Genomic DNA, 26296 nt, shown 5'->3' on the forward strand with positions numbered 1-26296 from the left:
ATGCCACAAGCAAGTGACCATGGGCTAAAGGTAACAAGGGCATCGATGTGAAAAGAGCCGTAAGCTGCCCAAAACAAGAGCTACACCTTTCACAGGAATTAAGAATACGGGAAAAATGGGATAGACGACGTACATCAATCTCTACATACTGTACATGAGACTTTCCCATTTAATGTGGATTTCTTGCACTCCATAAAGCAAGAAAACCATTCGACATTAAAAATAGATCAAACCCTACTGAGCTCGTTGGCGCATTATACTGGATGTGCTCAATAGGACGAGGCAGCCACTATATGTAATGCTATACAACGTATGCGGAGGACACCGCAAAAAAAGGAGGAAGAGAATGTGTGTCCTATATCCTATCGTTTAACATCAGGCTTGTTTTATTTTTAAAAATTATATATTACACGAATCTTACGATTTTCATACTGATCACTAGATCCAATAATGGATTCCTAGTTCCTGCTCTTCACAAGGGTATTAGCAATAATAGACTGACTCAGACGCCAAGTGGGCATGCGCTGTGGCATCACCTATTGTGGGCCCTGTGTTATCTCAGTCATTGTACGGGATGGGGAGGAGGTGAGCTGTGACATCATCTGTTGTGAATATAGTGTTATCTACAGCGTATAGATGCGTTACCTTTCATTGTCTATGTCTGTGATGATAATGGGACTGCTGAAAAGTGTTCGGGCAACAGGAAGTATGAGGCCAATATCAATCCTAGCGGTCAATGGGAAAATGCTAAATTTCAAATAATTTGTGGTTAGAAAATGAAAAACATTTCAAAAAACTATATATTATACAGTTGTGCTCACAAGTTTACAGAATTTTTGCTTTCTTGGCCTTTTTTTCAGAGAATATGAATGATAACACCAAAACTTTTTCTCCACTCATGGTTAGTGGTTGGGTGACGCCATTTATTGTCAAACTACTGTGTTTTCTCTTTCTAAATCATAATGACAACCCAAAACATCCAAATAACCCTGCTGAAAAGTTCACATACCCCATTTCTTAATACTGTGTATTGCCCTCTCTAACATCAATGACAGCTTGAAGTCTTTTGTGGTAGTTGTGGATGAGGTTCTTTATTTTCTCAGATGGTAAAGCTGCCCATTCTTCTTGGCAAAAAGCCTCCAGTTCCTGTAAATTCCTGGGCTGTCTATCATGAGCTGCGCGCTTAAGATCTCCCCAGAGTGGGTCAATGATATTGAGGTCAGGAGACAGAGATGGCCACTCCAGAACCTTCACTTTGTTCTGCTGTAGCCAATGACAGGTCGACTTGGCCTTGGCATTTTAAATCGCTGTCATGTCGTAACGTCCAAGTACGTCCCATGCGCAGCTTCTGGGCTCATAATTGCACTATAGGTGCACTGCAAACTTGTGATTTCTCACAGTGCAGAGTGTGCGCACTGTCAGGATTCTCCGGTGGCAGCTCATGTCCGCAAGTCTGAGATTTGCGTACATGCGGTCACATGCAGACTAGAAATACGAGGTGGACAAGTCTAGTTGGAAAGTGGCTGGAAGTATGCAAATTGCAAACTTGTGGTCACATGGCCACCCGCTCCCAGCAATGGAGAATCCTGACAGCACGCACTGTGCACAATCACAAGTCTGCAGTCACAGAGAGCAATTACAAACTTGAGCCTTCTAAGGCAATACTGAATTTGTAAGATATGTGCCTATCACAACCTCGACACAGGAAAACAAAATGTGTTTTTAAGAGCGCTAGTGCATCCAGAAAACATTTTGCTGCGTTACTTGTCTGCTTTGTCTGTAATGTATTGCGCAGTATTATGGATCTGACTGATAACGCGTAAATAAATAATGAGTAGGAGACAGGAAAAAATCTACACCGGTCAAGTGTGGACTGAAAGTTTATGCTTGAGATGTGAGATGTAGAAAGGATATGAAAAGCAAAGAACAGAAGGGAAAAAAAAAAAATCAAGGCATCAGCGTGAAGGAGAGTGAAGTCTACAATGCCGGGTCCAGAGCCGTCTATATTCATGTGCAATCAGAATAAAAGTAACAGAAATATAACTACTAACCGAGAAAAGAGCCGAGACTCCGATAGGGATTCCCTCGTACGTTGCCCTGAGTGGGTAGAAGAGGTCCCCAAACATCAACTTTCTATTAATGCATTCTTTTTCTTTTTCCCTTATATGCCCATTTCAAAATCATAATTCATCAAATATAGTGTTATTACCAGATCCTTCAAATGTTGATCCATTGCTTTCCCTCTCTGGATATGATCTGTAGACCACGGCAGTGTGAAGGTTTACCGCGACTAGAGAACAAGCTACAGAATATAGGACTGGTATGCAGGGGTGGATTAAGGGTAGCCAGGGCCCGGGGCAGTTCAGACTCTGTGGGCCCCCCTCGTCACGTGACGGGGCTCACGAATCGTAGAGCCACACTCTACATAGAGAATAATGGGGCCTCCAGCACCGACCTCCACCCGCAGAGCCGCACTCCACATAGAGAATAATGGAGCCTCCAGCACCGACCTCCACCCGCAGAGCCGCACTCCACATAGAGAATAATGGAGCCTCCAGCACCGACCTACACCCGCAGAGCCACACTCCACATAGAGAATAATGGGGCCTCCAGCACCGACCTCCACCCGCAGAGCCACACTCCACATAGAGAATAATGGGGCCTCCAGCACCGACCTCCACCCGCAGAGCCGCACTCCACATAGAGAATAATGGGGCCTCCAGCACCGACTTCCACCCGCAGAGCCACACTCCACATAGAGAATAATGGGGCCTCCAGCACCGACCTCCACCCGCAGAGCCGCACTCCACATAGAGAATAATGGAGCCTCCAGCACCGACCTCCACCCGCAGAGCCACACTCCACATAGAGAATAATGGAGCCTCCAGCACCGACCTCCACCCGCAGAGCCGCACTCCACATAGAGAATAATGGAGCCTCCAGCACCGACCTCCACCCGCAGAGCCCCACTCCACATAGAGAATAATGGGGCCTCCAGCACCGACCTCCACCCGCAGAGCCTCACTCCACATAGAGAATAATGGAGCCTCCAGCACCGACCTACACCCGCAGAGCCGCACTCCACATAGAGAATAATGGAGCCTCCAGCACCGACCTCCACCCGCAGAGCCGCACTCCACATAGAGAATAATGGGGCCTCCAGCACCGACCTCCACCCGCAGAGCCACACTCCACATAGAGAATAATGGGGCCTCCAGCACCGACCTCCACCCGCAGAGCCACACTCCACATAGAGAATAATGGGGCCTCCAGCACCGACCTCCACCCGCAGAGCCACACTCCACATAGAGAATAATGGGGCCTCCAGCACCGACCTCCACCCGCAGAGCCACACTCCACATAGAGAATAATGGAGCCTCCAGCACCGACCTCCACCCGCAGAGCCACACTCCACATAGAGAATAATGGGGCCTCCAGCACCGACCTCCACCCGCAGAGCCTCACTCCACATAGAGAATAATGGAGCCTCCAGCACCGACCTCCACCCGCAGAGCCGCACTCCACATAGAGAATAATGGAGCCTCCAGCACCGACCTCCACCCGCAGAGCCTCACTCCACATAGAGAATAATGGGGCCTCCAGCACCGACCTCCACCCGCAGAGCCTCACTCCACATAGAGAATAATGGAGCCTCCAGCACCGACCTCCACCCGCAGAGCCGCACTCCACATAGAGAATAATGGGGCCTCCAGCACCAACCTCCACCCGCAGAGCCACACTCCACATAGAGAATAATGGGGCCTCCAGCACCGACCTCCACCCGCAGAGCCACACTCCACATAGAGAATAATGGAGCCTCCAGCACCGACCTCCACCCGCAGAGCCGCACTCCACATAGAGAATAATGGAGCCTCCAGCACCGACCTCCACCCACAGAGCCGCACTCCACATAGAGAATAATGGGGCCTCCAGCACCTACCTCCACCCGCAGAGCCGCACTCCACATAGAGAATAATGGAGCCTCCAGCACCGACCTCCACCCACAGAGCCGCACTCCACATAGAGAATAATGGGGCCTCCAGCACCTACCTCCACCCGCAGAGCCGCACTCCACATAGAGAATAATGGAGCCTCCAGCACCGACCTCCACCCGCAGAGCCGCACTCCACATAGAGAATAATGGGGCCTCCAGCACCTACCTCCACCCGCAGAGCCGCACTCCACATAGAGAATAATGGGGCCTCTAGCACTGACCTCCACCCGCAGAGCCGCACTCCACATAGAGAATAATGGAGCCTCCAGCACCGACCTCCACCCACAGAGCCGCACTCCACATAGAGAATAATGGAGCCTCCAGCACCGACCTCCACCCACAGAGCCGCACTCCACATAGAGAATAATGGGGCCTCCAGCACCTACCTCCACCCGCAGAGCCGCACTCCACATAGAGAATAATGGGGCCTCTAGCACTGACCTCCACCCGCAGAGCCGCACTCCACATAGAGAATAATGGAGCCTCCAGCACCGACCTCCACCCACAGAGCCGCACTCCACATAGAGAATAATGGAGCCTCCAGCACCGACCTCCACCCGCAGAGCCGCACTCCACATAGAGAATAATGGAGCCTCCAGCTCCTACCTCCACCCGCAGAGCCACACTCCACATAGAGAATAATGGAGCCTCCAGCACCGACCTCCACCCGCAGAGCCGCACTCCACATAGAGAATAATGGAGCCTCCGGCACCGACCTCCACCCGCAGAGCCGCACTCCACATAGAGAATAATGGAGCCTCCAGCACCGACCTCCACCCGCAGAGCCGCACAACACATAGAGAATAATGGAGCCTCCAGCACCGACCTCCACCCGCAGAGCCGCACTCCACATAGAGAATAATGGAGCCTCCAGCACCGACCTCCACCCGCAGAGCCGCACTCCACATAGAGAATAATGGAGCCTCCAGCACCGACCTCCACCCGCAGAGCCACACTCCACATAGAGAATAATGGAACCTCCAGCACCGACCTCCACCCGCAGAGCCGCACTCCACATAGAGAATAATGGAGCCTCCAGCTCCTACCTCCACCCGCAGAGCCGCACAACACATAGAGAATAATGGAGCCTCCGGCACCGACCTCCACCCGCAGAGCCGCACTCCACATAGAGAATAATGGAGCCTCCAGCACCGACCTCCACCCGCAGAGCCACACTCCACATAGAGAATAATGGAACCTCCAGCACCGACCTCCACCCGCAGAGCCCCACTCCACATAGAGAATAATGGGGCCTCCAGCACCGACCTCCACCCGCAGAGCCGCACTCCACATAGAGAATAATGGAGCCTCCAGCACCGACCTCCACCCGCAGAGCCACACTCCACATAGAGAATAATGGAGCCTCCAGCACCTACCTCCACCCGCAGAGCCCCACTCCACATAGAGAATAATGGGGCCTCCAGCACCGACCTCCACCCGCAGAGCCGCACTCCACATAGAGAATAATGGGGCCTCCAGCACCGACCTCCACCCGCAGAGCCCCACTCCACATAGAGAATAATGGGGCCTCCAGCACCGACCTCCACCCGCAGAGCCGCACTCCACATAGAGAATAATGGGGCCTCCAGCACCGACCTCCACCCGCAGAGCCCCACTCCACATAGAGAATAATGGGGCCTCCAGCACCGACCTCCACCCGCAGAGCCGCACTCCACATAGAGAATAATGGGGCCTCCAGCACCGACCTCCACCCGCAGAGCCGCACAACACATAGAGAATAATGGAGCCTCCAGCACCAACCTCCACCCGCAGAGCCGCACTCCACATAGAGAATAATGGAGCCTCCAGCACCTACCTCCACCCGCAGAGCCGCACTCCACATAGAGAATAATGGAGCCTCCAGCACTGACCTCCACCCGCAGAGCCGCACTCCACATAGAGAATAATGGGGCCTCCAGCACCGACCTCCACCCGCAGAGCCGCACTCCACATAGAGAATAATGGAGCCTCCAGCACTGACCTCCACCCGCAGAGCCGCACTCCACATAGAGAATAATGGAGCCTCCAGCACCGACCTCCACCCGCAGAGCCGCACTCCACATAGAGAATAATGGAGCCTCCAGCACCGACCTCCACCCGCAGAGCCCCACTCCACATAGAGAATAATGGAGCCTCCAGCACCGACCTCCACCCGCAGAGCCACACTCCACATAGAGAATAATGGGGCCTCCAGCACCGACCTCCACCCGCAGAGCCGCACTCCACATAGAGAATAATGGAGCCTCCAGCACCGACCTCCACCCGTAGAGCCACACTCCACATAGAGAATAATGGAGCCTCCAGCACCGACCTCCACCCGCAGAGCCGCACTCCACATAGAGAATAATGGAGCCTCCAGCACCGACCTCCACCCGCAGAGCCGCACTCCACATAGAGAATAATGGAGCCTCCAGCACCGACCTCCACCCGCAGAGCCGCACTCCACATAGAGAATAATGGGGCCTCCAGCACCGACCTCCACCCGCAGAGCCCCACTCCACATAGAGAATAATGGAGCCTCCAGCACCGACCTCCACCCGCAGAGCCGCACTCCACATAGAGAATAATGGGGCCTCCAGCACCTACCTCCACCCGCACTCCACAGAGAATAATGGGGCCTCCAGCACCGACCTCCACCCGCAGAGCCGCACAACACATAGAGAATAATGGAGCCTCCAGCACCGACCTCCACCCGCAGAGCCGCACTCCACATAGAGAATAATGGGGCCTCCAGCACCTACCTCCACCCGCACTCCACAGAGAATAATGGGGCCTCCAGCACCGACCTCCACCCGCAGAGCCGCACTCCACATAGAGAATAATGGAGCCTCCAGCACCTACCTCCACCCGCAGAGCCCCACTCCACATACATTTTTGGCATCCATCTTTGCTTTCCCTATAGAGAGTGGTTTTTATGCGGGTATTATTAGCGCAAATTTCTGTTTTATTTCTGTTTTATTTTTAATGACTTTGAAACTCATTGAGAAAGAAAATAAACCAATCACTTTCATCTTTACTGTTGGATCGGGATTTGTACAGCAAAAAAAAAAAAAAAAAAAAAAAAAGCCGTCACATTGGCATGTCAATGGTAAGCCAAACAAAAAGAATTTAAAAAAAAAGAAAAAAAAAAAAGGAAAAGGGGAAAAGGAAACAAAACAAAAAAGTCACATGGGCATGTCAACAGAAAACCAAACAAAAAATTTAAGAAAAAAAATGTGAATGGGGGAATAAAAAAGAATTAAAAAAAAGCCATCACATTGTTATATCAATGGAAAGCCAAACTAAAATAAAAAAAAAATAAAAAAAGTAAAAGGGGAAAAAAAAAAAAAAGAAAAAACAACCTGTCACATGGGCATGTCAACAGAAAGCCAAACAAAAAAAAGGAAGTAAAAATAAAATTAAAAAAGGGGAATAAAAAAATAAAAAAAACATCACCTGGGAATTTTAACATAAAGCCAAACAAAAAAAGTAAGAAAAAGAAATGTAGAAGTAGGGAATAATAAAAAAAAAAATGCCGTCACATGGGCATGTCAACAGCGAGCCAAACAAAAAAAAGTAAGAAAAAAAATAAATTACGTTCGGAAGACAAAAATAGGCTGTGCCCCCCCTTAGGAGTTAAGAACTCTGAAGCTGTGATGATGGGTAACTCAGCACTATAATTCTGCATACTACTTACGAGACCTCCCAAATTCACAGATTTTTGTCCCCCTATATTACCTGGGATGAATGCCAACAAGCCATCATGGGTGAATTTATGGTTTTATAATGTCTCATTTATTTTAAGAGCTTGAAAGCTGACGTGACGGTTATGAGAAACCTTCTCCAAACCTTCGGAGCGAGGTGCCAAAAGAAGATCCTACTTGAAGGTCAGAAGGAGAGCTGCCTGGGTCGATAAAGTGCTACCCAGATCCCATCATTAATTATTCCTTAAGGACCTATTTACTGGAGCCTCCACTCTTCCCCATCTTGTTAGCAGGCACTTTGTCGCAGGCCGTTAATTGGAGACTTAATACAATGGCAGACTTTATTCTTAGCAGAAGAGGTTCCACCAACAACGCTGCAGACTCGGAGCGAGCGGGATGTTGTGGAGAAGAGAAATATCGGAATATTGTGCACTAGAAAGTACGGTCCAGTCCACACGTCACACATACTAATACACCCTAAGTGCACAGAATCCGCAAAGTCTGAATACGCTGCTCAACAAATCATAGCGTGATATATTGCTAAATATTTCATACGGTAAAAGTATAAAAATTGTCCCTGCAGAGAAAAATAGGATATGAACTCTAGCGCCACCTACTGGAAGTAGCAATTCTAAGAGTCATTATCGACCCTTTAACAAGCCTTGCCACATGACTTCGCATAAAGGCCAAACCAGAATTTTCATATGTAGGTTTGTGTTTCAGGATGTTTGCCCCTCCTCAGTGAAAAGCAAGAGATTTGTTTTAACTGTACGAAAAACCTGTGAGTGGAGTAATGTTTCTCCTTCTGGGGAGCAACATGCCGGTGTAAGGAGACTTATAGGCCATGTGTCACGGGGTCCTTCTCTGGTATCACACAATCAACAGAGCAAGAGGAGAGTGAACAATTCCAAGACATTTATTTAGGCAAAAATATGAAAGGTCCATATTCAGTCCACCCCACAAAAGATAGATAGTCCGGAATCTGAATGCAGTTCAGTAACAGTATAACATGTCCAGGGAGATGAGAGTCCAAAATCCAGCTGACAGTGATAACATGTTCCATATACTCTTCTTTCTCTCCGAAGTCCTGTCTTCACACCATGCTCTGTACACAGCCACTGACTTGCCCAGCCCCTGTCCTCCCCAGCCCCCTCATTATGTCCAGGGAGAGTCAAACCGGTTTGGCGGTTTTCAGGCCGCCCAGACTTGACAAGAGGTGCCTGGGGGATTATGACACTACAGGGGGTCATCAAGAGTCATAGATAAAAGTCAGGTTGCAGACATACAAGGCATCAAGATTAACACACTGCAAATCAGTGAAATAGCAATATACACAAAATGATACAGTGGGGCAAAAAAGTATTTAGTCAGTCAGCAATAGTGCAAGTTCCACCACTTAAAAAGACGAGAGGCGTCTGTAATTTACATCATAGGTAGACCTCAACTATGGGAGACAAACTGAGAAAAAAAAATCCAGAAAATCACATTGTCTGGTTTTTTTTCATTTTATTTGCATATTATGGTGGAAAATAAGTATTTGGTCAGAAACAAGCAATCAAGATTTCTGGCTCTCACAGACCTGTAACTTCTTCTTTAAGAGTCTCCTCTTTCCTCCACTCATTACCTGTAGTAATGGCACCTGTTTAAACTTGTTATCAGTATAAAAAGACACCTGTGCACACCCTCAAACAGTCTGACTCCAAACTCCACTATGGTGAACACCAAAGAGCTGTCAAAGGACAGTTAGTCAGGAGCACTTTGCATATGTTAATATCATATGTTTGGTTTATTGGTGTTTAAAGGTTTTTCATCCCTTTTATATTAAAGGTTATATGGCTCCTATGCTGTATTCCTTTTTTAGAATGGGTCCTCAAAATAAAGAAAAGCAAAAAATAGGTTCCATCAGTAGCGTAGCTACCGGGGGGGGGGGGGGGGGGGGGCAGAGGGTGCGGTCACCCCGGGCTCCTTGTTCTGAGGGGCCCCACCCGGAGCTACTGTCACTGGTTAAGCCACCTGAGTTGTAATCAGGGTCACTGGTTAGGGGCCCATTCAGATTCTTCGCCCCCCCCCCGAGCTGAACCCCTAGCTACGCCTCTGGGTTCCATAATATGGCCTCAATAGAAATCTTTGGACACATACTGAACCTCTGCACAAACGAGAGGTTTTCTTACAATGGTTCACGTAGAGGCCGTCCTTTCCAGTGGTAAATACAAGCTATAGGAAACTTGATTGCTGTCTTTAGATCACTTCTGATATCGGGTCCTATGTAAGGTGGCTCAGACGGATGCTAACTTTGACTAGCTGGTACATGGATTCGGAGCACCTCATTTCAGGCAATCATTTGGCCACTTCTTTTATGACCTTAAATTACTGCTCATAGACGTTAAAAGGGTTTGTCCACATTTGGATGAAAGCGCTTCTGAATCCTCAGAGCGTGCACCACTCACTGTCCGGATTCTCCAGTGCCCGCAGCATGCAACTTGCAAATTTCCAGGCCACATTCCGACTAGACGTGAGCAGCCTCACTCAATACTAGTGAACTGAATGAGGTTGAGCACGTCTAGACGGCATGTGACTGCACGTATGCAAATCACATTGCTTGTGGTCAAGTGACCGCCCGTTCTCCCCTTCGGCACCGGAGAATATTGACACCATGTATATCATGTGATATGAGGCTTCATAAGTAGGGATGGGCAAACTGGTGGAAGTTTGGGTTCTGGTACCTGACCCGAACTATTTAGAAAGTTCTGTTTGTATGCAAGTACCCACCCAAAACTCCCACCAAAACCCGAACCCCATTGAAGATCTCACTCTCCTCCATGCCACTACAGACTTACCCCAAACTTCATCAGAAAGTCCATATTCGACGCTCAGGCACGAACAGTGACTGTCCGGTACGAACGCCGAACATTTCTATTTGGGTTCGTCCATCTCTCTTCAAAAACCCTTTAGAAAAGGAGTTTGAAAGCACAAAATGACAACAAAAAAAATATATAAAAAAAAAAATGTATAATACTGCATATTATATACAGGGAAAAAAAGGCACAAGACACAAACCGTTACATTGACAAGATCGGAATCTTCAAATTCTAGGGAAAGTAAGAACATGACGGAGACAACAAAGCCCCCTGGAGGATTTTTTCTTTTCTAGATGACAAGGATTCCATTAGAGGGAAAGCTTAGTGAGGAAATTGTGAAATCCTTTCTTGGCATTAAAAAATGTGCAGAAGAGAAGGAGCCTGTAATCCGCAGCAGATAAACAGATGCTGCCATCGCTTCCTAATTGTGCCTACACACCGTTTAGAAAAATGAAACAAACATCTTCTTGGCCGATTTTCATTACGTTCTATTCTATAAAACCCATCACTGTCTGTTACGTCGAGAAAATTTTTCTTGGTGAACATTTCCCTTTTCATCGTCGCATAAAAAGGTATCGTGAGCGATTCTCCGTCTGTGCAGCGGGGATGGCGCAAACAACGGGATTGGTAACCGGTTGGGTTCGGCGCTCTGCGCAAGCCAACGATGAAGATCATCGGCTTCAATACTAAGAAATATAAATCACTGGAATCAACGATATCAGGATAAAAAATATTAAAGTAGAAGCTACATTCTGGCTCCTAGGGGAGCTTCGGTAGGCAGGTGTTTAATTTTCCCAGAGCCATAACTTTTTTACTTTTCCGTCAATATGGCCATGTGAGGGCTTATTTTTTTTTTTTGCGGGACGAGTTGTACTTTTGAAAGACACCATTTGTTGTAGCATGTGGTGTACTAGAGACCGGGAAAAAAAAAAAATTCCAAGTGCGGTGAAATTGCAAAAAATGTGCAATCCCACACTTGTTTTTTTGTTTGGCTTTTTTACTAGGTTCACTAAATGCTAAAACTGACCTGCCATTATGATTCCCCAGGTCATTACAAATTCATAGACACCAAACATGTCTAGGTTCTTTTTTATCTAAGTGGTGAAAAAAAATTCCAAATTTTACATTTTGCTAAAAAAGAAAATTGCGCCATTTTCCGATACCCGTAGCGTCTCCATGTTTTGTGATCTCGGGTTGGTTGAGGGCTTATTTTTTGTATGCCGAGCTGACATTTTTAATGATACCATTTTGGTGCAGATATGATCTTTTGATCGCCCGTTATTGCATTTTAATGTAATGTCGCAGCGACCAAAAACAACGCAATTCTGCCGTTATTACTTTTTTTTCCCGCTACGCCTCTTAGCGATCATTTTATTCCTATTTTTTTTAGCGGCAGAAAGACCGTTAGCACAGCCGGTAGGGAAGGTGCACAAGTAGGTTCCCAAACCCTTAGAAATTGTGAAGATTACTTGGCACGCTAAAGTGGTTGAAGTGAAGAAAATTTAATGTAATCCAAAGTACATACAGTAGTCACAAACGTTTCGGTCATCAAGACTTTCATCAGTGTACTAATAAGTAGACTAATGAAGGTCTTGATGATCGAAACGTTTGTGACTACTGTATGTATTTTGGATTACATTAAATTTTCTTCACTTCAACCACTTTAGCGTGCCAAGTAATCTTCACAATTCCTTTTTTTTTTTTTTTTTTTTTATTGATCGGGCGATTCTGAATGCGGCAATACCGAATAGGTGTATGTTTGGTTTTATTTTTATTGTTTTATTTTAAATAGGGTGAAAGGGGGGGGCGATTTGAACTTTTATATTTTTAATATTTTTAAACACTTTTTTTAACTTTTGGCAAGCTTCAATAATCTCTATAGGAGACTAGAAGCTGCCACAACCCGATTGGCTCTGCTACATAGAAGCGATGGTCAGATCGCCTCGATGTAGCAGAATTGCTCACTTGTTATGAGCGCTCACAGCAATCTGGCACTGATAGGAGACCTCTCCAGTTGTCATGCCAACACACCGGTGACCTGTGATCACGTGACACAGGTCACCGGTGTCCGTATTACCATGCACGATTGCCGGAAGCGCTTGTTAAATGCCACTGTCAGAGTTTGACAGAGGCATTTAACGGGGTAATAGCCGCGAGTGGATCACGATTCCACCCGCGGATATTGCGGGCACTTGTCAGCTGTCCAAAACAGCTGACATGTCCGGGGAAAGATGTGGGCTCACCCCCGGAGCCCACATCAAAGAGAGGGAGTCCAACATTGGCATAAATATAGACCCGATGTCAGAAAGGGGTTAAAGGTCATCAGTCAGTGGGATCAACCCTCCTAAGCCCTCTATATGGGCATGTAGATCAAGATGAATAAAATGATACCTTCATATCTGCGATCCCATGTCTTATTCCAGAGAAATCTGCATTTTTTCTTAGTATGCAAATGAGCTGTTAAGATCTATGGGCCGGACATAGATCTCCCAGAGATTCTGCCTCCAGGGCATACTGTATATTAAAAATTAAAGGGGCACTACCAGTGTGAGACATGTAAATTAGAACAACGGACTGTCAGTTATTAAAAGTCTAAGTGCATGTCAAAACTTAGAAGCAGTTCCTGGTGGACTCTCATCCATACTAAGCACTGTACGATCAAAAGGCTGCAAAAAAATGCTTCAGGAAAAAAAAGGGGGGACTGAGAAGATTAATGTATAGTTTTTGGAGAAAAGGTTGAACATAACTTGTGTTTTTAATTATTTAAACCCCTGCTTGTTCTGGGGCTTTCAGTCCAGTGGGCAGTCCTATCAGTGATTGACAGTTTTGTAGCTGTCACTCACTGATAGGACCGCCCACTGGACTGAAAATCCCTGAAAAAGCAAAGGTTTAAATGATTAAAAACCCAGGTTACACTGAATCTTTTCTTACAAGACAATATATCAATATGCTCAGCTCCGTTTTCTCTACGACAATGTGCCTGCAGATCGGACTGCAGATCCATTTTCTCTACGACAATGTGCCTGCAGATCGGACTGCATTCATTTATAAGACTGATTGTCTTGAAAAATAGAAGGAAAGCAAACAGAAGGCATTTTTTTAATACTGAACAATTCATTGCTGTTTGTACGATCCAGAAATGGATCCAAAAATGGTTCTTTTTCCCTAGGTGTCCATCAGATATTGTCTTAAGAACACTGATTTTTTTTTTTTAGTTTGTTTTGTTGTTTTAGGTGCAATAGATAATTTCTCTTTCCTTGAACAAATACTTGACTTTTCACCGTATCTCCCATGCTGTAGAGAGCAACAGTGTAGAACTTTTCGCATTTCCAAATCTTTTTCCCAGAAGAGTTGTTTTCTTTTTCCATCATTTCATATGAAAACTTGCCTATTTTTTTTTTATGTTCTCATAAAATATGAAAAGAAGAGACAAAAATCAAATCCCTGAACTGAATCGACTAACACGGCTAAGAAGAATTGTTCAAGAGGTTCTTGCCCTCGAGTTGGTCGTGTTTTTCATTGACCATGTTGAATGAATAAATCCTTTTGTAGAGCGAGAGAAGGTTTTGGTAACAATACAGAATGTGACCCCGAGGATCGGGAGATCATTCATGCAGAAATCCAAATAACTTCGGATAAAAAAAAAAATCCCACTTAATTGTAAAAGCGACACGGCTAACAACGATCACACAATGGCCACGTCAGATGTTCATACGGAGATGCCTTCAATCGGCGTCAACTTGGTTCCGATGCAAATTAAAAAGGAAAAAAAAAAATGTTGCTAAGTGGGATAAGAACATGTTGGCAGAAATGCCGACATCTGGAAAGGGCTTGTGGGTTACTCAAGGGACAGACGAGTCGACGGTACAGACTTGTTATCAACTGATGCAGAGTGATTAGTGATTCAGATCGAATGAGGCGCCGACCAGTTCTAGTCTCATACGGTCGGAACAACGAGGCTTCCCTGGCGGAACCTTGTGTTCACGTAATTCAGATTAACAATTTACAACGAGACAGATCGTTATTCGCCCAATATCAGGCTGAACGCCCCATAAAGATGGCCATATACTTAAAAATTTGTGCAAAAATAAAAAAAACTGTAAACTGTTCTGTACTTTCTGAAACTTTGAAGAAAAAGAAATGGGAAAGATACCAACCGAAAAAAATATATATAAAAATTCCCCATTTCATCTATCCAAGAATGCTTTTGTGATTTTGTAAAGTAATTATTTTTTTCATAAAATCAGCATTCCGTTTTGGTTAAAAATTTAATAATGTGAAATGATTACTTAAAAGGATGTCCATCAGGGCAACATTCGTTAGAGAAATTAGGGCAACTTGCCCTGAGACAAATGGCATATCAACGGTCAAAATCGGGTTTCCCAGAAAACCCCAATTTAAATCGATATACTATTCAGTGCTTGGGGTATCGCGAGCATCTTCTCTTAATCTGTCTACACAACTCCTTCACCCTTTTACAGATTGCCGATGCTGCCTTTTCGGACGGGACTCAACTTCTGGCAAAACTAGGCTTCCACCTCTGAGCTACTTCAAAATGTCGGCATTTAGCCCCAGTTTTCAAGCAAGTAGGTCAGTCAAAATTACAAAGAATAGATGATCGACCAAAGGGACAAAAATAACAAACATAGTAAACACTAAGAGTCAACATCAAAGTGGCATCCACAGGAATTCCAGGGTACAAGGTTACCCCAGAACATCACACTGCTTCCGCCTGGCGTCCTGGTGCCATCTCTCGGCATGGTCATGCAGCAAACATACCCAACCACATGTTTGGAAAAAAAAGGAAAACATAATCCATCGGACTGTGTCATCTTTCATTGCTGTATGGTCCATGCTTCAAGCCCAAAGGGAATGCTGTCAACATGGGCATTCTGACCAGTCTACAGCATGGATAGACCTGTCGCTCAAGGTGAGTGGGGAAGAAGAAGGCGCCAGGGACAACCTTTCCGATTAGTCTCCCATATGACTTGGTCCTTGTTGGCTTTTAAAGTACTGTATGTTTTTCACTTTAAAGAGCACCTGTCACTTGCTATAAGTATGTAACTTATATTAATTTAGCATGCTAACCCCAAGCCATATTTGCAGCTGTTGGATGCATTTGGCCAACAGTTACATGACGAGTATGGCCAACTTTAGTCACCGATCTTACGTCAAAGAAAATCACTATCACAGATGGCATTGTGTGAGACTTGGTAAAAAAAAAAAAATTTATAACACAAGATAAATTTCTTTACCTCGATTCTGCCAGTGTCGGGCTGGAATCCTCGGGCAGGATCTTCAGTCGTAACTCGACACTGTATGGCGCAGCCATTAATACGGATATTTTCCTGCTTCAAGCCAAGTTCGGGCAAACTTTTCCCTTCTGCAACATGGATCTGAGCATGGACCAAGTCAACACTACAAGAAAATACAAAAGTAATTATTATACTTCAAGGATTCATTAGTTGCATTATGTCGAAAGGCAGATGAACATGAAAAACATTAAAACCAGTAATATCTCATCTAACTGGGCAATCATACAGCTTGGTGAATAATTGCTCAAAGGGCATCATGTACTATGTGCGCTCATAATACAGCTCCATGCCCAAGAAAAAATGAGAAACATAACTCCGGGCATAAAGAAGTGAAGACAAAAGAATCTCTAAAAAAAAAAAAAAAAAGCCACTATTCCTATTGTCTTTAACTTTTGTATACAGATCGTATTAATACAGTACAGAGCAATGTGACCTTTCACGGCAACGCACGTTTCGCCCTGCTTCATCAGAGGGCACGTTGAGTCATGTGTGATCATGTAGTAGAAACAGTTATTGTCTGACACAAGGAAAACGACTGACAAAATTCCCAAGATCATAGCCGATACAGCTCCAGAGAAAGCATCACTGGTGTCCGCCATCAGGGAGGCATGGGTATTTCACCAGTTGTGAGTGACGACCCATAGAAACCCAATGTCACTGCTGAGAAACTTTCCGCAGATTACCCAAGATTGCCAATTCTACAAGAAGCTTTCGTACAAGCCTACAGACAGAACCACTCAGCCTGAAGTATTCTTATTTGTCAATTTAGCCTGCTGAGTGCTATATAAAATAAACCGCAATATGAGCACCCGCCGTACTCTGGGCTTCTACCTGTTCTACTTCAGACGAACAAAAAAGGCAAAAGTGGTTAAATCCATTTTATTGTGATGTAACAGAGTCACATCGTAGAAGACGACTCTTTCGGTTTCTAAAATATTCAGGAATATGCCTGGGAGATCTTTGCATATAAGACATATAAGACAGGTGGCATACTGTAGCACACAGGACTTCGTGTTCTTGTAAGGAAAGGAGTCCTAAATTTCGCAAAGCATAACATCTCTTCAACGCCTCCCTCTCCAGTACAAAGATGGAGCTTTTTTTGGCATAGAAGCTGTATTATTTTTGTATAGTCTTGTCATGTTGCTTAAGATGAAGAGAACCTTTCACTAGTTTTTGCACCTAATGAATTCACTTTGGTTAAGTCCAAGTGGGCGTTATCAGATACTTTTCAATGTGGGGGGTGTACGTCTTCCTGTATGAGTTGCCCAATCATAAGAAGGAAGCAACACAGAAAAAAATGAACACCCCCCCACCATAGCTTAGGTTTCTCAGTGTGCGAGAAGTAATACAAATATGGTCTCCTGGTCTAACCTCCTTCATGATTAGAAAGTGCTGACAAGTTTAGAAAACAGAGGCTCACATCTATCTGTTAAGGTCCTTGTGGGGAAAGGGGCGGCACAGCTGCGTTTAGCTATGTCACATTACAAACCCTTCTATCAGCTCTTCCTCCTCTCATAGATCTGTCTGCTCTGCAGTAATACCCATCTTCCTGACACTGCCTTTCCAATGAAGAGTCACACTTATGCCTGCTGTGTTAAAAAGTTGATTTAAGAACAACAGACATAAGTGCTTTTACTGATACAGCTCCGGACAGGTCGTGTAGGGAAGGAGCAGTACAGCAGAGGTGACAGTGCTATGACAGTAGAGCTGATAGAAGGATTTTTAATGTGACACAGCTGAACTCCGCTATACTGCCCTTCCTCTCACACAGACTCGTGCATGAGGTTGGACCGCGGAGATCAGAGCTGTATCATTATACAGTGCCTACAAGTAGTATTCAACCCCCTGCAGATTTAGCAGGTTTACACATTCGGAATTAACTTGGCATTGTGACATTTGGACTGTAGATCAGCCTGGAAGTGTGAAATGCACTGCAGCAAAAAAGAATGTTATTTCTTTGTTTAATTTTTTTTTAAATTGTGAAAAGTTTATTCAGAGGGTCATTTATTATTCAACCCCTCAAACCACCAGAATTCTGTTTGGTTCCCCTAAAGTATTAAGAAGTATTTCAGGCACAAAGAACAATGAGCTTCACATGTTTGGATTAATTATCTCTTTTTCCAGCCTTTTCTGACTATTTAAGACCCTCCCCAAACTTGTTAACAGCACTCATACATGGTCAACATGGGAAAGACAAAGGAGCATTCCAAGGCCATCAGAGACAAGATCGTGGAGGGTCACAAGGCTGGCAAGGGGTACAAAACCCTTTCCAAGGAGTTGGGCCTACCTGTCTCCACTGTTGGGAGCATCATCCGGAAGTGGAAGGCTTATGGAACTACTGTTAGCCTTCCACGGCCTGGACAGCCTTTGAAAGTTTCCTCCCGTGCCGAGGCCAGGCTTGTCCGAAAAGTCAAGGCTAACCCAAGGACAACAAGGAAGGAGCTCCGGGAAGATCTCATGGCAGTGGGGACATTGGTTTCAGTCAATACCATAAGTAACGTACTCCACCGCAATGGTCTCTGTTCCAGACGAGCCCGTAAGGTACCTTTACTTTCAAAGCGTCATGTCAAGGCTCGTCTACAGTTTGCTCATGATCACTTGGAGGACTCTGAGACAGACTGGTTCAAGGTTCTCTGGTCTGATGAGACCAAGATCGAGATCTTTGGTGCCAACCACACACGTGACGTTTGGAGACTGGATGGCACTGCATACGACCCCAAGAATACCATCCCTACAGTCAAGCATGGTGGTGGCAGCATCATGCTGTGGGGCTGTTTCTCAGCCAAGGGGCCTTGCCATCTGGTCCGCATCCATGGGAAGATGGATAGCACGGCCTACCTGGAGATTTTGGCCAAGAACCTCCGCTCCTCCATCAAGGATCTTAAGATGGGCCGTCATTTCATCTTCCAACAAGACAACGACCCAAAGCACACAGCCAAGAAAACCAAGGCCTGGTTCAAGAGGCAAAAAATCAAGGTGTTGGAGTGGCCTAGTCAGTCTCCTGACCTTAACCCAATTGAAAACTTGTGGAAGGAGCTCAAGATTAAAGTCCACATGAGACACCCAAAGAACCTAGATAACTTGGAGAAGATCTGCATGGAGGAGTGGGCCAAGATAACTCCAGAGACCTGTGCCGGCCTGATCAGGTCTTATAAAAGACGATTATTAGCTGTAATTGCAAACAAGGGTTATTCCACAAAATATTAAACCTAGGGGTTGAATAATAATTGACCCACACTTTTATGTTTAAAATTTATTAAAATTTAACTGAGCAACATAACTTTTTGGTTTGTAAGATTTATGCATCTGTTAAATAAATCCTGCTCTTGTGTGAAGTTTGAAGGCTCTAACTTATTTGCATCTTATCAAACCTGCTAAATCTGCAGGGGGTTGAATACTACTTGTAGGCACTGTATGTCACAAATTGAGAAACCTAAGCTGTTGTGAAGGTGTGTTCTTTTTCTAGTGTTTTGCTGCCTGCTTATGATACAAGGCAAATGATTATGATGGGCAAATCATACAAGGAGAAGTACACACCCCAGTGAAAATGATCTGATAACTTTTGTGTAAGTGCCAAGTGGGTGTTAACTAATTTAGTACTTTGATTATTAATACCTCAGCAATGGGCAAAAAGTAAAAAAAAAAAAAAAAAAAAAAACAACAAAAAAAAAACAAACACGTTTTATTCCGCTCTGCAGCCACTGTTACGCGTGTTCAGTTGAACATGAAATATTTGGTTAAAATAGTGACCCCATCTCTTGCCATAAACATGTATTTATTGTTTTGTTTTTTTTTGTTTTGTTTTTTTTTTTACCTAGTGTAAAAGCAGTTGTTCTCCTGAATCTGAAGTGGTCTTCCTTTGATCCTGCTCCTCTCCATTCCTGATAACTTGATTAGATTTATATACAAGTTAGCAAAGTGGGCACAGGCCAGCTATTAAAGGTGTTATCCAGAACTTTAACATTGGTGGCCTATGCTTAGGATTGGTCAACAATCTCTGATCGGTCGGGGTGCGCCACCCGGCACCCCCACCGATAAGCTGTTCCCGATGTCGGTGACCAGAACTGCTCAGCTAAAGTTACGGAGCAGAACAGCGCCGGTCCTTTAACTTAAAAGGGGCCGTGGACGGGTATAGCACATCCAAATCCTACTGATTGAATAGTTGGCGGATGTGCAACACTGGGCGATTGGCAGGGATGATTTGTGTCGCACCCCCCAATGATCAGAGATTGATGGCCTAACCAATCCCTATAGACCATCAATGTTTAATTCCCGAACAACCCCTTGAAAGCTGGGTGTCTTCTTGAGAATTGCACCCAGTTAGTTCACAATACTAGAATTATGTGTACATGGAGTTCTTGAAAAGATATCCTGTTATACCTTCATTCGTCACCGAGAAACTGGCATTTGAATCCATAATAAAATGATGTTAAAGTGCTTTGGGGGAGTGGAAGCACTTACCAAACCTCTGTAACTGCAGCTCTATTCTGCACTCACCTGTTTGACCTCAAGCAAAGTAGAAGGCAGTGATGGATAGCGTTGAGAGCTGGAGTGACATAGGCATGGGAAGGGCTTCCAAGCACCCAAAACACTTCAGCCTCATTTGCGTGTCGATTCTAACGCCAATTTCTCAGTAACAGAGGAAAGGATGGTCCATTAACGGTATGGCTGGACATATTTTTGCAAAAGGTATATGCACATATAGTTTTGGAGTGAAATCCTGATGACATAGCCTTAGAATTGGTAGAGGTCCTGGAGGTTGGACCCCCCCAAAAATAATAGATGATGGTATATCATGGTTGTGACGACACAGCATTTAGTATTATTTATCCCAGACGTATTTCCAGCAGGTCAAGGAACAGACTATTGTTTATATTGTCTGAACGTGGACTCTTGAATTGATGTTTGTGAATTGGTAAATGGCTGCTGGTTATCTCCTATATCAGATACTACAGGTGATTCTGTTGCCACCTTTGGAAAACAGGGACACAGGATCCTTGAACAATGGAGGTTTGCTTTTTGTAGAATACCTGTTGAGTACCCATTGTATAAGTCCATGTAGCTTGTTGACCAGCAAAACAGTGAAGGACAAACTATGCAGATTGATTAAATACTCAAGCAATGAGATTTAATTTTAACCCACCTTCTCCCTGACCTGTGGATAATGGCCTGAACCACAGATGTGGGTAGAAAAAGGGATCCTATATCAGCTACTACAGGTGATTCTGTTGCCACCTTTGGAGGAAAGGGACGCAGGGTCCTTGAACAATTGAGGTTTGCTAATATGTTGAGTACCCATTGTATAAGTCCATGTAGCTTGTTGGCCAGCAAAACAGTGAAGGACAAACTATGCAGATTGATTAAATACTCAAGCAATGAGATTTAATTTTAACCCACCTTCTCCCTGACCTGTGGATAATGGCCTGAACCACAGATGTGGGTAGAAAAAGGGATCCTATATCAGCTACTACAGGTGATTCTGTTGCCACCTTTGGAGGAAAGGGACGCAGGGTCCTTGAACAATTGAGGTTTGCTAATATGTTGAGTACCCATTGTATAAGTCCATGTAGCTTGTTGGCCAGCAAAACAGTGAAGGACAAACTAGGCAGATTGATTAAATACTCAAATAATGAGAGTTAATTACAACCCACCTTCTCCCTGACCTGTGGATGATGTCCTGAACCACAAATGTGGGTAGAAAAAGGGATCTCTCTCTATCCTTCTGCAATGAGATGATACAGAACCACAGCCGAGGCACAATGGCTCCTTAAAGGGGAACACAGATTTGAGATTCTACAGGATGCCAGCTTAAGGGGCCACGGTCCTTGCTGGAAGAATACAGTTCTGTTCCACTGACCATCAATAAACCCAAAGAGACGACTGGTGAAGCCTGGTTGGGACCTTCCGGCCACCAGGCCCCATGACTATGTTTAGGAAAACCAACTTGGGACCCTCTAGTCACCTGGCCTCATGAAGATGTTCAAAAAAGACAGGTTTGGACCCTCTGGTCATCTGGCCCGATGGAGACACTTGGAAAAGCCAGGTTGGGACACTCCGATCACCTGGCCACGTGTCTCAAAGGACTCTCCGCTTCCTAAGCTTGTTGTTACCTTCTCTTTGTGGGTATCTGCCAAAAGCAGGGTGCTACTGGTGGGGATAGTCAGCCCTAGAAGCCCCGAAATCGTAGGTGCTCTAATACTGGCGAGGCAGCGGAAGGGTGAGACTAATTTTGCACCATCATGGGATTTTTAGGTTATTGGTGGTGGTGGGTCAATAAAGCATTGTCCTCACTCTGTTGTCTGAGTAGCATTATGCCCAGGGGGAAAGGAGAGCGGGTACTCAATGGGATGAGCCTTGCTCAATGCGGTCTTTCTCAAGACAGCCGAGCCGGCGGACGAGACCACCCACTGACACCCATGTCTCCACTATGGGGACATGCCTTCACTCTTCATTAATTCCACATAGATTAGGGTGCAGGCTGCACATTACCATCAAGAATACAACGGCGCTAATGGCGTGGAGCACATTACTTGCATACATATAGCTTCCTGAGAGTCAAAAAAGGGTTAAAAGAAAGCAACGATACGCTGCCATTAAAATAAGGAGCAGTAAAGTGTGCACAGTAGTCAAAAATGGCCACCCTGGTGCCAACAGCCATTAGCTCTGCCGCATCAGGCAGAGCCCCTGAGGGAGACATCGGATGAAGGCTGATAGCTTTGTAATCATGACAAAAACTCAACGGGGCGGAAGAAGAGAGGCCGATAAGATGGGGTCTGGGGGAAGGAGGCCGCAATTATAGTGTCAACACGTCGTCTGCTTATAGGGCTGAAGTGCTTGGAGTAGGCCTTCTAACGCTACACGCATAAGTGATGAGCGCGCGCTCTATGGCGAGAAAGCAGAGTCACACCAGTGTGACACCGATTCTTCTATAGAGCAGAAAATTCGCAAAAGGTTTTCAATCTCATCGTTTAATGTAAATATTAAAAAATAAATAAAATTTAAAAAAAATCTGAGAATATTCAAATAATTAGCGGAAAAATTACAATTATCCCGAGGGCTCTACTAACCAAAAAAAAGTTCTGTTTGATTAACGAGAAAAAGCGTTCTATGAGAATATCCATATTATATAAACCAGAATATCACATCTCCCCTGCATTCATCCTCTATCTAGACGTATGGCAGGGAAATGCAAATGCATAAATCCAAAAAACTGCAAAGTCATGATGGCACAGGGCACAGTCCTGACTACTGCAGGTTTTTGGTTTTTCTGCTAAATACGTCTATTTCAGTCTAAAAACCATTTTAGCAATTGGGTTTTGTTAACAATTTGGCACTGCTTCTCTTCTGCAGCCTCTGCAATGCATGGTCTATTGCTTTCTGCAGAATGAGTTACCTGAGAATCCATCAGTGAGCCCCTCCTGAAAATAAAAGAAAAGGCGTCTGCGCCTTTTAATCTGAGAAACGAAGGAGCAGGGCAAAAGAGGAAGAGACACATACATGTGAATGCTGCTGCTTTCCAGTAAGTGTTTCATCTCACTCCAGTGATGGATTCACAGCTACATATGACTTTTTTTTTTTGGACACCCTCAAAGTGATCGTTTGGATGAATCTTGGGAGATCTGACACTCCAGAGGCTGGTTGACATTCTTCTTAGGGTATAAGCACATGGGGAGAATGTGTAGCAGATTTTTCATCTTTCCGGAAAAAAAAAAAAAAAATGTACGGTGCATTAATGTATCATATCTGTGGAATAATAAATTAACATGCTGTTTACTTCAAAATCCGAGGAGCTGGTTAATTTAGCATGTGGATTTTCAGAGCGAAATTTGGAAAATCTGCAGCAAAATTCTCTTGATTTGGTGCAAATTACGAGGCTGAAAATTTCACTGCGGATCCGTTCCGGAATGGACGTCAACGGTCTTTCCATATCTCGTGGATGTCCGGATTCTGGTTTTCTGTCCTCAAATTGAGGAATTAGTTTCCTTATAGAATCACCTTGACTCTGATATAAAGATAAATTCCTTTCATCAGATTTTGGGGGTTGTACACAGCGTCGGATTGGGGTGGCAAAGGCCCACCAGTAACCAATCCTTGGGGCCCACTGTTCAGTTACATGCAAAAAATAACCTGACCCTAGAAAACCAATTTACATTTTCTTCTATATAATATTAATTGTTTACTGAATGATTAGATTATATATTTTTCTGCAAACTGTGAATCAAGTGTAATAGCCCTTCTTATTAGCACTAATTCACAGGGGCGGCCTACCAGAGGATTCCACCGTCCTCCCGTCAGCCAGTCCGAGCCTAGTTGTGCAAATTACATTTTTCACACCGCTCTGGTTCATGCTGGGTTTATTTGCTTGGAAAATAAAATATGAGAATTATTGGAACGGATGATGAGCGATGAAATGTCAGCACCCGAGACGTGGGGAATGGGATTCTTCAGGGGGAGGGGGGGGGGAATAAATTGACTTTGTAAGTGACTTTTAATTAAGTAACACAGCTTAATATTTAGTTATGCTTGAATCAACTACGGAATCATCGCCACCCAAAAATGTCAACGATCGGAAAAACGACTCCTCTACCTTTTAGGCCCACGGATGTGGAATAATGGTTCAACCCCACGGCAAAGTAACCTAGTTCCTTTAAGCGCCCTATGAGGTGCATAAAATAAACCTCTTGAGTTACAGTGTCACAAAAAGCTAAGGGTATGTCCACACGTGACTGACGCAGAGTGTTTTCTACCATCCACCAGGTATTAAAGTACCAGCAACGTGGAAGAAATTTTACAACATTTTATAAAAATTTTATCCACGCGACGAGGATAAGAATTCTGCAGCGGAAATGGCACTATGCCACAGATTATAAATCAGCAGCATTGTCAGTGTCGTGGATGTTCTCTCTGTATTTCACCTTTTGTAATTGGATAAGTCAAATTGGAACAAAAATCCACAAGTTTTCTGCAATGAAATCTGTACGATACTGTGAAAAGTTTACCACTATGGATCAGTCCCGTGGGAATGTACCCTAGGAAAAATCCAGTACTGTGACAGCTTATAGGATGGATTTTCATGGAGGATATCGCCCATTACAGAGGGTGAGATCTGCGGTAAATCCGAGTTGATCATGCAGGAATTTCCGACCTGTGTAGACATAGCACTAAATCCAAGAACTACAATTTTGTCACTACAGCCTTAAAGGGGTTATCCGGGACCATATTTTACTTTACGGTTGGCCTAAGAATTAACAAGCAGCTAGTTGCTAACAGAGGCAATGAACTGCCTGTCCTGCCCTGCACAGATCTCATCGGTCAGAGACCATTCCTACTGGCAATTCTGAGGCTTCTGCTGTTGTCACGCTTCTCTCCCACTCTGGTCTGTTGACTGGTCATAACAGCCGACGTCAAGCTGATCGACAGCCGACGTCAAGCTGATCGACAGCCGACGTCAAGCTGATCGACAGCCGACGTCAAGCTGATCGACAGCCGACGTCAAGCTGATCGACAGCCGACGTCAAGCTGATCGACAGCAGACGTCAAGCTGATCGACAGCCGACGTCAAGCTGATCGACAGCCGACGTCAAGCTGATCGACAGCAGACGTCAAGCTGATCGACAGCAGACGTCAAGCTGATCGACAACTGGCTCCCCGCTGCCTAACTGCAGAGAGCTGGCTGTAAATTGGTATGACGTCGACAGTCACATTTTGTTGACAGAGCAGCCTGGAAGAAAAGCTGCTCTGTTGATGTTGAGCAGCTAAATCGCCGGCAGGAGCGGTCTGCGACATCTCTGAGCTGGATAAAACAGGCAGGTAGTTTCCGGTGTTATTATCTACCTGCCTTTTAGCTTTTTGGTGCATAGTAAAAAAAAAAACAAAAAAAAACAAACAATATATTCCTGGATAACTAACGAAGAAGGTAGGAGTATGGTGGACAAGATGCAACATAAAAACCGACTTAAAAATCTAACATAAGCCAAGAGTAGTAAAGTGATTCTGTGCATGAACATTTATCGGGATCGCAAACTCATAAAAGGTCTACCGTTCAAGAAATGGCATCTAGTATTAATACCCGGAGGTGCTCAAGCGGTTGACCACTCTCAATGGCCGCTCAAAATCTGAAGGGGTATTTTGATTGGAGGAATAATCAAATGTACAAGACACAATCTAAAAAGTTAGGGGGCGGATTTCACTATTGTGGACAAAGAGGGTCCTCTGCTCCCCTATTTAGCCCTTCAGAGAAAAAGGGGTGAAGGCTACCCTTCTGAGGACCACAGGTCTCAACAGAATTTATGAGTCACTCAAGGACTGTTGGCCGGAAAGAATGATGGGCGGCAAATGAGCATTCCTGATTCACACTCTGTGTCTGTCAATCAAAAACACTGAATTCTGTACGTCGATATTCACCAAATTGGCAAATCCCACACAGGCATAATAAGAGGTCAGAGA

At 45.0% G+C, this 26296-nt stretch overlaps 1 protein-coding gene across 2 annotated transcripts in view; it reads right to left on the minus strand.

Moving 5' to 3' along the window:
- PC (pyruvate carboxylase) overlaps positions 1-26296 on the minus strand; it is a 342511-nt gene that overhangs the window by 169826 nt on the left and 146389 nt on the right. For both annotated transcript variants that reach the window (XM_073578487.1, XM_073578486.1), the window contains exon 9: positions 15791-15953. In XM_073578487.1, coding sequence (XP_073434588.1) covers positions 15791-15953 — 163 coding nt within the window. The remainder of the gene's footprint in view (positions 1-15790; positions 15954-26296) is intronic.

Source organism: Dendrobates tinctorius, unplaced genomic scaffold, assembly GCF_039654945.1.
Source record: "Dendrobates tinctorius isolate UK_male_01 unplaced genomic scaffold, ASM3965494v1 ptg000059l, whole genome shotgun sequence".
In the NCBI taxonomy this organism is placed as follows: Eukaryota; Metazoa; Chordata; class Amphibia; order Anura; family Dendrobatidae; genus Dendrobates; species Dendrobates tinctorius.